Source organism: Elaeis guineensis, chromosome 3 (assembly GCF_000442705.2).
Source record: "Elaeis guineensis isolate ETL-2024a chromosome 3, EG11, whole genome shotgun sequence".
Classification (NCBI taxonomy): domain Eukaryota; kingdom Viridiplantae; phylum Streptophyta; class Magnoliopsida; order Arecales; family Arecaceae; genus Elaeis; species Elaeis guineensis.
Window position 1 is genome coordinate 92,793,560 of NC_025995.2, and position 12,825 is coordinate 92,806,384.

At 38.1% G+C, this 12,825-nt stretch overlaps 2 protein-coding genes across 6 annotated transcripts; both read right to left on the minus strand.

Annotated features, from left to right (window-relative positions):
• Positions 1–308: 308 nt before the first annotated feature.
• On the minus strand, positions 309–8,524 carry LOC105041987 (alanine aminotransferase 2). Of its 5 annotated transcripts, none has more exons than XM_010919077.3 (15): positions 8,227–8,524; positions 6,443–6,493; positions 5,558–5,608; positions 5,354–5,419; positions 5,211–5,272; positions 3,728–3,806; positions 3,523–3,627; positions 3,303–3,413; positions 2,825–2,962; positions 2,220–2,294; positions 1,884–1,950; positions 1,635–1,789; positions 1,423–1,497; positions 945–1,148; positions 309–740 (listed from the first exon to the last, which is right to left on the minus strand). In XM_010919077.3, the coding sequence occupies exons 1-15, from the start codon at positions 8,407–8,409 to the stop codon at positions 612–614; spliced, it is 1,551 nt and encodes a 516-aa protein (XP_010917379.1). In that variant the 5' UTR covers positions 8,410–8,524; the 3' UTR covers positions 309–611. The 5 variants fall into 5 exon arrangements, with proteins under 5 accessions (XP_010917379.1, XP_010917378.1, XP_019704422.1 ...); XM_010919076.3 differs by having other exon boundaries at positions 1,884–2,004; XM_019848863.3 differs by having other exon boundaries at positions 1,884–2,004; positions 6,415–6,493; positions 8,227–8,405.
• A 1,146-nt stretch (positions 8,525–9,670) lies between these two features.
• On the minus strand, positions 9,671–12,706 carry LOC105041986 (pentatricopeptide repeat-containing protein At1g19720). Its single transcript, XM_029263607.2, has one exon. It carries the CDS (start codon positions 12,475–12,477, stop codon positions 9,775–9,777), a length of 2,703 nt encoding a protein of 900 aa, XP_029119440.2. The 5' UTR covers positions 12,478–12,706; the 3' UTR covers positions 9,671–9,774.
• Between the last annotated feature and the right edge of the window lie 119 nt (positions 12,707–12,825).

A 12,825-nucleotide genomic window follows, 5' to 3' on the forward strand; every position in this document is an offset into this window, starting at 1 on the left:
TATTTCAAGCTATCTAGGCTTCAGACCTTGAAGCGATGGGTTGGAGTAGACCATAGAAGTGGCAGGGGCAACAACTGCTCTCTCCTCTCTTTTTTGATATTCCCAGAAACTCTAAGCCACCATGGCTTGCTAGACGCTATTATCTCCACTATCATCCATTTGCTAAAAGGAGAAGAAACTTTTTCTTGCTTTTTGGTTAAATGAAGAATATCTCTACTATCATCCATTTGCTAAAAGGAGAAGAAACTTTTTCTTGCTTTTTGGTTAAATGAAGAATATTACATAGCACACGAATACACGCATGAAGATGCATCAGCAAACAACTTTCTCTTAAGATCTCTAGGAACAGTACCAAACAAAATTACTAGAATGCAACACAGAAGAATGTTTCAGGACATCGAAAACTGTTCTAGAAAATTATTAATAACAAACTGTCCTAGAAAAAAATTTTCTTTTTTTATGAGATTTTGAGAAAAATTCAACAAACTCTAGGGACTCTCAGAAGCAACAAGGACAATAGTCTGTTACTTGTATGAAGGGTACTAAAAGCCTTGCTCCCAACCATAGCCAGTAAATAAAGGATAACATCTTTAGTCTGCTTAGATGATAGTTTAGGCAACACCTTGGTCACGGAACTCATCCATGAATGCTTCATGGAAAGCCTTGAGCCGGGAAATGATAGCTGGAATCTTATCTTCCGGTGGGAGGATTGTGGATCTGATATGCCATGTTCCAGGGACCTTGCACACAGCAAGCAGAAGAAAACAGTGTCAGTAACACCATCCAACTTGGAAATGCTGCACATATTGGCCAATGGAGATGACCTCAAATATAGGATCTTAGAAATATCATGTCATGCCACAGCTAAACACCACCATGCAGAATAAGGATACTCCATCTTCCTCAGATATATGTATCTAATGTTTAGTTGGAAGCATGCTAACCTGTCCAAACCCTGATCCAGGAACAACGACAATTCCAGTGGCATCAAGAAGGCGGCGTGCATAGTATGCATCAGGGGCTGTCTTAGCGGCTTCGGCAGCTTTGATTGCCTTTTGAGGAAGGTGAAGACGTGGGAAGAGATACATGGCTCCCTCTGCCTTGTTGCATGTAACACCTTCTAAACTGTTGAATGCATCTTCTAGTGCCTGCGTCAAATAAATGTAGAAGGTAATTTAAAATAACATGCTTGGAAAATGAGAGTCTTGATCTTGTTTTATTTCATCCACTTTGCCAACAAAATCTTCAATTTTTAAGTGGAGTATGTCTTCAGAATGGAATTGATTGTTGTAACTGCTGAAATATAACATAAACAAGACAAAACAAAAAACTAATTTTCCATTGAGATTATTCAAGCACAACATCTCTCTCAAAGTGTAGAAGGGTCATGGAGGACAAACAAGCTTCAACTATCAGAATTACCTTTGCACGCCTTGCTAAAGATGAAAGAATCTCATCTTTTTCTGCCATGTAAGATTCATAAGACTCATCTCCAACCTACAAAACAGAACCACGCTATTTTTTATCATCACTCCTTAAGCCTACATATATGGAACTTCAATTACTTAGTTCTGCATAACCATTTTTCAGTTTTTCCCATCAGAAAGCTAATTAAGAAGGAACATGAATTTCACCTTTGGTGGATTCATGACAAGGCTTGAAAGAATCTGACCAGAGATGTTTGAGCAAAGATTTACAGAGGCAACCTTGTAAATCTGTTCTTTTACATCCGAACTCAAACCAGTCACCTCCATGTATCCTCCTCTTTTTCCACATTCTCCATAATATCCTGACATAAGCATTAGTCATCAGCTTTGATACTAAAGGGCAAGGACATCTCAAATAATGCCTAAACACAAATTTTATCAAGAAGAGATAAACACCTTTAGAAACTGATTGAAATGATATTAGAGGAAGGTCATCTCCACCATACCCCATTGACCTCGAAATCTTTTTGAAAGAGTTAAATTTCTTGTTGTCAGCATATATATTTTCTTGGTATACCTATTAAAGGTACAAAATATCACCTTATTTAAGAAAGAGAGAGAGAGCTCAATGAACTCGAAATCAACATATATATCCCATGCTGTATTTTAGCCTTCTTATATCACTATGTATGATATCACTTCACCTGTCTGCACTTTACATGATCCATCTTCGAATGAAATGATGCATCTATATATTTACGAATAGCTGGCATAGTACATCTAGCAACCAACCTCATCAGCCAGAAGAACCAAACCCTCTTTTCTGCAAAATTCAACTATCTCCTTTTGGTTTTCTTCTGAGAGAACCTGAAGAAAATCACACCAATCTATAACTCTTACTGTTACTGCCACTGCTGCTGCTGCTTCTATTTAAAATAAAAAATAATAATTTTATATCCATAGCTTTTTGTAGCAAAGATTTAAAAAAAAATGTGCGCGCTTGCCACAGTCTAAAGGGCATAAACTTTGGACAAACATTTTGCCGGGAGATGTAATCATATTATCAGAAATTAAAAGATTTAGAACCCACATAACAGGGAGGCAAGCTAACACATATAGGCCAGGCTAACAACAGTCACCAGCATATATTGCCAAAGTGACATTCCAAGCATAGTGTATCAGTTTTACAAGTACTGACACATTCTTCACACAATGGAGGGTTATAGATTCACACATACAAGATGTCAAAACACTTGATTTCCAAGAAAAGGCACAAACAGATTATTGTCTACCAATCACTATATATATATATGGTCCTCTAAAATGCCAAAAAGGAAGATTTCTTCTTGTTGTTACCTCCTAAGGTCTACATAAACGAAAACAAGGACAGCACAAACCTGTCCAGTAGGATTGCCAGGATTTATGACTACTAATGCTCTAACTGTTATACTTTGGGTCCTAGCAACTGCCAGTTGCTGCTTAAGCTCAAAAATCTCCAGCCCCCATCCTTTTCCCTCATCAAGGTAATATGGAACCTGGAGAGAGTGCAATTCTTTCAGTTTGTACAGTGATCATTTAAATGAAACACATCAACCAACATAAGGGTGACTAAAGTATCAGATACACAAATAAAATCAAATGAGACACCTTCAAAAAGAAACTCAAATTTCCCAAAACTCCAAATTGTATAATTGGAAATCTGATTTATTTATATCTGGAAGTGGAAATTATCTGCATACCATGCTTTGGACATGCATATATAGGAAGGGAATTGAATATGCACATGCAATGACCTATCAATAAAGTGTTAAGCATACCCATAAAATGGTATTCAGTTCCATGAAATGTGTTTCAATAACTATGCAAGAAACATACGAGACAGCCACCATGAAGGGCAATCGAGGCAGAGTACAAGGGGTACTGTGGGATGGGGCAGAGAATGCCATCTTTCTCTGATCTTATCAATAACTGCATCATCATATGCACCTGAGGAAGACAAAACAAACAAAAGAGTAACAGGCAGCTCCATCATCTTCATGTATACCGCGAAAGTTATTAAACCAAAGAAAAAGGTTGGGTAAGCTCAAAAGGTTACTGCCGGGCTTGCTCCATCTGTTAAGAAAATGTCATCTGCATTAGCAGGAAAACCATCACGTTCAGCAATTCCCACTGCAATTGCTTCACGCAAGCCTTTGATACCCTGAATAAGAACCACAAATGTCACTCACACTCGGGAGCTATAGTTTAGAAAAATAAATAAATAAAAGATGGTTGTGAAGACAAATTGAGTATGCTCTTACCTGGCTATGACTATATGCACCAGTGGCTCTATCTGGAATCAGATCTAGAATTTCCCATGCTCTTGCTATGGCATCTGAGCTGCAGTAAAATATAGAATTTTCAGTTTATTGTGAATACATACACATTGGTGGAATTTCTCCTTGACATGGTAAAGGCACAAGTTGACAGAGCCACATGGCACACAGCTTTAACTGAATAATTTAGCACTGCAAATTTGGATGAACTCAATGGTGGGCTGATTTTCTAACTTACCATAGTGATAAAAGTTCCAGCTGAATTAGTTCGTGAGCAGTACACTAAATTAAAGAATACAGGTGAGATTAGAGATTTTGATAGATCCAAGATGACTTGGAAGTTCTGCTGAATAAGCACCAGAATAGCTCCAAAAAAAAGAAAAGAAAAAGTAAGTTGCTTGAGGTACCTGCTATGAACATACAACATCACAATTATAGATTATATGGACTAGATAAGGTACAAAAAACAGCACCAGCGGTTAAAATTATAATATGTTTTAGATTCCAAAATGGGAGATGCATCAACTTCAATTCAAAGACCAATATATGAACCTTGGTCTGATAACATGACCAGCTATCAGACGGCTTCTTTTTCAGATTTTCGCTATTTGACTAATAACAAAATAGAGAACGCAAATGTCTAGGTCTTATGGACACCTACCAAAAGGAACAAATTCTTCAAATTGTTATCCCTGACCAAGGATAATGGTCAATAGATACTATTTTTGTTATTTACATTAAGAAATGAGATACTAAAAGATGGGTGAAGTCAAGAGGTGCCTTTGGGTAATACAATCAATGCTTGCCTTTCAGATTTAAGAAGAAATTTATAGGATAGCAAGAAGGCCCACAATGTTGTATGATATAGAATGATGAAGAAAACAAGCACACGATATCAGTAAAGGCAGATGTGTAATGCAGTGTAATGAAACTAGGAAGAACAAGACAAGGAGCCAGTACAGCAAAGGAAGCATTGGAATTGTACCAACCGATGACAAGGTGGTGAATCAATTGTTATAGTACAAGAAAATGCAATAGAGTTTATGATAATCTGGTAATGGAATGAGCTCATATCTGAAAAAGGAATGAGGAAGAAATGTTTAAAACACCATGTCTGAAAGTTGAGAGAAAGAAGGGTTTAGAAAAAGCTTGCAGGTTCAGCAAATGCAGCCCTTGATAATTGTTCGGTAAAGATGGCTTCACAAGTCTCAGCAGCATATGATAAAGAATTTTTAAATGGAAATTATTAGTATTATATATCATATCACTGGATCATATTAAAAATGCCCATTCCAAGATTTTAAATGGAAATTATTAGTATTATATATCGTATCACTGGATCATAGTAAAAATGCCCATTCCAAGATCAACTTCACCTCATCTCACCATTTACCATATGAACACTAAAGTTGTGATGGCTCATCTTTGTTCATAATTCCCATAAATACGAGTTTAGTTGCTCACATACCTGAATAAGGCATGAGTTTCATCTCTGTCCAAAAGAGCTGGATAATCGCATAAAGCAAGAACCTGAGAGAGACCACATAAGCATCTAGAAGAAATTGATGTCTACACACAAGTCAAACTTCAATTCAGTCACAATAAATCAACCTCTCGAAAAAAAGTAATCGGTTGCTGACCAAGAGCTTGAGGATTTCCAATATTGCAATAGAGTATCTACCAGAAGAAAACAAGAACATAAAATTGAATGGTAAAAATATATCTTGGACTAAGTAGACAAGCACTTTCGAAGTGGCAAATCATCACAAAACTATCCTACAAGTGTAACATAAGGAAAACATAGGGAAAATATACCTCATCAAAGGGATGCGAACCTGGTTTTGTTTGTAGCTCTTGTTGCAAGCGCTGCATATCAGGGCAGTAGGCAAAGTGTCTTAATGAAACATGATATTTTTGACATTTTGTGTGGATTTTTCAGTCATGAGCTAAAGATTTAACACATTCTATGAGCATGCATAGTCAAGGAAAGAAGAAAGAAAGAATTATGAGGAAAAAATCCGATATTTTATCTGCAAAATCTAATTTACTACAAAAAACCAGTACTCTTTAGGTAAGTATACAGTATGCTGGACTTATATATTCTATGAGAATCTCAGTCAAAACACTTCAGAAAGGGAGCCATGTGCTGCTGTATGTATTTCAACTTCTATAAATCCCATGTAAAATATTAATTTCTTTGGCTCTCATGGGTCAAGAACTAACTTTCAGTGATCAAATTAGAGGCCATAAGAATAGAGTTATTCAATTTGGCAGGTACATGGCAGTTTCAAGAAATGATTATGAAGAGCTTGCAGTAACACTTGCTGTAACATTTAATGGGGACTAAGGGTATGTAATGTTGAACCAAATATTTGGAACAAGGCTGTGTTTACGAACAATGTGAATCATCTTGATATCCTTCAGTAGATTCATTGCAAGGGATGCACAAAAAGGTGGAAGAAATAGTAAAGGGAAACTTGTTAAACTATGCCTATATGTCAGAGCGACTGAGTGGAGATGTTTCTGTTATCAGTTCTTTGTTCATTCTTTGGATCATAAGCTGATTTAGTGCACAGCCCTGGCCATAAATGTTTCCATGTGCAATTTTTTTGACTAACTTTAAATAACATCGAGTAGGAATTAGATCACTAGAGAGAGAAAAAATTACGCACAATAGTATAAAGCAGGGCTCCGGAGTACCTGGGCATGGCTAACAATCTCTCCACGGACGGCATATTCACATCTTTTAACCTGCAGTAGAAAAGTTTAGTGTAGCGTGTAAAAGTTAACATATTGGCAATGTGGTGAGAAAAAACAAGATGCATGAAAATGCCACAGAAGTGGCAAAGCAGAAACTGAGGTTCTGCCGAACACCAACATATGAGGTTGTAGAAGAACTATAAATCCAACTCAAAAGGTTATGTGCAAAAGATAGTTTAGGAAGTGTTGTCTATGACCATTTACCAAGCACAACAATAAAAGGCCAAGAGGCACACAGCACGAACCAAATATGCCAACCAGGATTATTGTGATATATCATTGTAAAAATTTCAAACTTTATTCCTAGTAGTTAGTGCTTAGAAACATTTTATTCAAGACAAAGTTCATAAGCAGCAAAAAAGGGCAGATAGCATGGAACTTGAATATTGCTACAGGAAAACCAAATATGCAAGTATTATATATTTTAAGACTCCAAAATTGAAGGCACGAAAAAGAAGACATTTGGTAAAATGAACATCCAGATAGGTGAATGATATACTGAACATAAGGAACTATGGATGCACAGAAGGCAACAAAAGCAAATCCAAGTCAGCAGAATTTAGAAGACAGTTTTTTGCCCCCCCTAATGTTACATGCTAAAGAGAAAAAAAAATTCAAATGGCAAACTAAATCAGATGTAGGAATAAGTCATTTGTACAAGGTAAAGCATCAAGGATGTTTATGTCTAACAACTCGTGAAAATTATATTAGAAACAGAAAACACAGGTAGAAATTAAGAAAATGTAAATCACATCAATAAACAAAATAACATTTGACAGAACAAAAATGAGCTAAGAACTTACTCAAAAAGAATGAAGAACAAAAAAGGGAAAAATAAAGCCGAACAAAAATGAGCTACACAGATCATGAGAACAAACGAAGGAAACGAAATCCCCTTAGAAGCTAAGTATGGAAAAGAGAACAAAGTCGTGCACTCAGAGGTTATTTAAAAAAATAAAAACAATAAAAAGACCAATGCAGAAACACAAGGATGCATAACAGATAACACTAATCCAATTTGATTTGGAAGACAAAAATATGAAACTTGTCAGTCTAACTAAATAATGCAACGAAGAAGACCAGATGAAAACCACTAACAACAAAACCAAAACTAATCAATGAAAGACCAATTTTACAATGTGAGTGAGGATATGATCTTTGGGTCAATCAATACTACAATGCATTAGTAAACAGCTTACAAGCAGTCCACTAATCCAAACGCCCAAAAAAAATAGCACGGAACAGAATTCACAACAAGAGCACATGAATTAAAATCCACACACGCAATGAAAATATGAAAGCTTTAGTCATCAAACTGGTAAAAAAGATATCACTTTTGCGTACACAAAAAACTGATCAATTGCGCAAAGAATATTCAAACCTTTTGCTTCAATCCGTTCTACATAGCATCGGGGGATGGGAAAATAAACCAAAAATAGTCCACTAATCCAAACTCCAATAATATCAGCACACAATGAAATTCATGAAAAGGGGACACAAGTTAGAGCCCGAGCATGCAATAAAAAAACCCACCTTGATGTATTAAATCAAAAAAGATCACATCTGGAGACCAATGGACCAAAGAAAAAGCCAATTCCCCCACAAGTAGAGGAATTAGAAGGCTAGGAAGAGTAAAGACGAGAAACCAAAAAGAAAAAGCACAAAAAAGCAAAACATTCGATAAAAAACCCATCTTGGTGGGTCCAAAAAGAGGAAGATCGCACCTTTGGGTTGATGGTTTCGACGGTAACGGGAGGAAACTTATAGAGAGACATGGGGGCCTCGGAAGAGAACGGAGAGAAGGGAAAGCAAGAGGAAGCGGGACCCGGAGTGAGAGAGGATTGAGACGAGGAGAGGAAGGAGCCAAAGAGAAGTCTCTTGGCTCTATCCATGGCGAGCCTCCGCATGGTGGTCGAGGCGGTGGCCGTGGAAAGGCTTTCGAACGGCTCTCGACGCGTCCGAGAAAGGCCGCTCTCCTGCAATTATAATCACAAGGAACGACAGAAGTTTCAAAAACCCTGCCCTCCCTCTTATCTATCTATCTATATATATATATATATATATATAAATACGTCTTTTCCCTTCCCTCAAGCAAGTGAAAGCGATCACCGGCAAGTGACACGTGTTTTTAGTTCCAGCGTCGTGTAAGAAACCCAGGATTTGATGAGCTAACACAATTGGTTCAACTTGAGTCCAGTCAAGTTAAAAGATGGGTGCATTTGGATGCAATTAGTTGACACGAAAAAATTAGAGGCCACCTCGCAATGCAAACAGCTCGGATTACGAAGCCAAGGGTTCTTGCTCTTTTATTCTGGTAGAATGGACTATTTTTTTTCCTGATATTTGAATGAGCCTTTTTCCGTATTGACTTATTATTTGCTGCATAGTTGTAGATTTAAGTTTAAAATATATTATTATTTATAAAATGTTTTTGATCTGTTTTGGTTGACTCAATCCAGTAGGATTGGATTTGTGTGTGCTATTTCTACTTTTGGTCAACTTTGGACTAGAATTTTTAGCCAAACCGAAATTTATCCTAAATTCGACCAACCTAAACCCTTGAAGTTGAAGTGCGCTTTGGAGAAAGGCATGCTATTAATATTAATAGAGAGAAAATAAAAATTTCAATATTAAACATCTGATTGAATGATTTTGGAGGCCTCAAACACATTATAATAATTTTAATTGAAGCAATCACCAACTATTATTTAGCCATTATTTCATTCTAACGATCAAATATGATGAGAATGATGGTGGCAATTTTCATTTTCTCTATTCATATTTAAACAAATAATATTAATCATACTAGCTGTTATAATTTTCATCTTATATTTTTGAATATTCTCTGTGTAGATATATTTTAAAATCCTTTGTATTTCAACCACTCATGTGCCTTTTCCATGATTTAATCATCACATACTTGTCTTGTTTTTTTGGTATATATCATACACTAGTTATTTGTAGAATGCTGGACTTCTTATGCCACAATATGCTTTTTTTTCTCTAAAAAAAAAAAAGAGTCCCTTTCGGTATCAATACTACGCTCCTCCGTCAAAATAGGAGCAGTGAGCCAAATTTTGAGTCCGTTAATCAGGATTTTAGCAAGAATTTTCTAGTAGAGATTACACAAACAAATACAAGCTGATGCAAAAAAGGTATATAAGTAGATGGACAAACTCTGAGCTATATACAGTATTTGAAGAAAAACCCATGGCTATAAAATTTGTACTTAAAATAACCCTCAGAGCAAGAATTTATTGTTTTCTTCTGATTCACCAGAAATCTCTACAAGAACACTTCCCCTCTTTGAAATGGTGCAGACACTTGGGATCTTTAATCAATATTTCACGTTGATAAACCTTTGAGATTAACTTACAAGCATTGTGGCAATTTGTACACATTCTTACACTCTTGATTATTCGTATGCTTCTAAAGGCTGGCAAGTTGGAAATGGCGAAAGCAATAGCTAGCTTCTCACTGTGTATGCCATCAATCTCCTCCTTTTCTTCCTCAATTTCAAGCCTATCATCATAAAAGGCAGGTGGCACTACCTTGACATCAACTGATATGCCATTTAATTCAGTGAACTTGGACTCCAAATCTACATCAGCTTGCTCACCTGTTATAAAGCTATACACCTCATTTCTAACCTCAATCCAGCAACAACTGAGAGAACTATCAAGCTTGCTTTCCTTCTTAGGCTTTCTGCGTTTTAACATGCCACTTTGCTTCCCACATAATGCTTGTATATTTGATAGCAGCCTGTGAATACTGGGATTCCTTGGTTCCAGTTTTACCAAATGTTCTGCTGCCAGATTTGTTAGCCCGAAATTGCCATAGACTCTGGCTGCAACAAGCAGTGCATTCCAGACAGTAGAGTCAGGCTCAATTGGCATCTTCTCAATAAGATTGGAAGCTTCTCTAAGCCTACCAGAACGGCCAAAGAGATCTACCATTGCAGCATAATGTTCTAAGCCTGGGGGAAGCTGGTGTTCCTCTACCATGCTAGAAAAGAGTTCCTTTCCTTCAGTTACCATTCCCTCGAGACTGTAGGCATTGATCATACTCAAAAAAGTTGCTCGGTTTGGCTTCATGCCTTCCTCTTTCATCTGAGCAAACAGATCCTTTGCAACATGAGAATATCCATGCACAACAGATCCTGCAATCATTGAGTTCCAGGAGATCAGATCCCTCAATAAAAGGCTATTAAACACCGCTTGAGCACTGCCTATATCACCAGATTTTGCATAAGCATCTATGAGAGCATTTGCAATCGAGATCTCAGTTTGCAAATTATTGCGCAATATGCAAGCATGGATCTCCTTTACCTTCCAAGCTGATACTAAATTTGCACAAGCTGGAAGGATGCTTAGGATGGTAGCTATATTGGGCCTTACGGAAATCAACTGCATTTGTCTACATATTCTTAGGGCTTTATTTACATGGCCATTCTGCAAGGAACCTGCAATGAGAGTATTCCATGAAGCTGTGTTCTTCTTTACTCCATCGACCTCCATCCTCCGAAAAAGTTCCATGGCTCGGTCCTCATCACCATTTTGAATGTACCCAGAGATCATTGTATTCCAAGTTACCACATTTCGATGGATGCCTAAATTCTCCATCTTTAAGAAGAGATCATAGGCTTTACCACAATATCCAGCTTGTGCATAGCCTCCAATCATTGAGTTCCAAGTGAAGACATCTTTCTCTGTCGTTTGGTCAAAGACATTCTGAGCATCTTCAAGTCTCTCACATTTTGCATACATGTCAATCAAAGAATTCGCCACCAAAATACTGCCTGCACTTCCTATCTTAACAGCATATGAATGGAGCTCCTTTCCCTTGCTCGGAGCCTTCAAAGAGGTGCAAGCCGAGATAGCAGTTGCAACCGTCATGCCATTTGGTTCCACCCCAGAGAGCTGCATCTTTCGAAAAATATCCAATGCTTCACTCAACCTATTATTCCGAGCAAAACCTGAAATCAAGCTAGTCCAAGTAAAGACGTCTGAAATGACTCCATAACTCTCCATCTGCTCCATGAGTTCCATTGCAAGCTTAGTATTGCCGGAGTGCATATAGTTTGCTATCAATATATTCAATGTAACAACACTCGGTTTAACTCCTTCAGCTCTCATCCGTTCAAAAAATTGAAGAGCCTCTTCATTTTCACCCCAATGGCAATGCCCAGAAATAATTGAATTCCATGTCACCAGATCCTTTGTACCCAAACTCTCAAAAATCCTCTTTGCCATGTCCAATTCGCCACACTTAGCATACATCGCCAATACCGAATTGCTCACATGCGTCCCCTCTGATGAGTCCAAATGCCCACCTCGGACCGCAAGGGAGTGCAACAACCTCCCAGTTTCCAAATCCCCAGTATTTGCACACGCCTGGAGAACTTTTAAAAGCAAGAAGCTGTCAGGAATCACACCCTCATGCATCATCTGAAAGAAGAGGTCGACAACCTCTTGCCACCTTTGCTCCCGAGAATACCCATTGATCATCGCTGACCAGGCGAAGAGACTCCTCTCAGGCATTCCGTCGAACACGTGGCGGGCTTCCTCCAAGCTGCCACATTTTGCATACATACTAACGAGTTTGGTCTCTACGAAGGGATCTGGGTCACGCACCAAAGCAATCGACGCGTGAAGCCTCCGGCCCTCCTCGATGGCGTCCGAGTCGATGCAGGATTGGAGCAAGGAAGTGTAGGTTCTGGTCCCGATGGGGAGACCCTGTTCCAGGGTAGAGATGGCTTCTTGGAGCTTCCCATGGCGGCGGAGGCGGTTCACTTGGCGGTCAGTGGTGTTGAGGTTTGGTGGTGGGGGTGGTTGTGATGGTTTTAGTGTGGAGTTTTGGGGGAGCGAGGAGGTGGTTTTGATGGAATTTGCAGGGATTTGGTGTGGGATTTGGTGTTTGAAGAAGAGAGTTGGGACGGGGTACTTGGTGTTGCAGGATAGGAAGGGATTTTCCATTGGTGTGGAGGGAAGGAGAGGCTGAAATGAGTGAAATCTCTTCCTTTCCCTATTTTTAGGTTTTTGTTTTCTAATTTTGTTTTCCAGTTATCTGAAAGATTTATATTGATGAGTTATCCAGTTTGAAGAGGTGGAGGAATGAAAAGCACAAAGCAAAACTTGAACATACGAAAAGGACACTCAACAAAAATGCCTTCAATTTTTTTTCCTCGGCCTTTTATTTTCTCCCCATTAGAGGAAGATCCATGCCCAACGTTTCATTTGACTCTTAACAAGCTATTATACTTTCAACACATGGTTTGGAAGGTCCGGTTACTTTTAATTTCTGATTTGGTAATGAAATGTGTG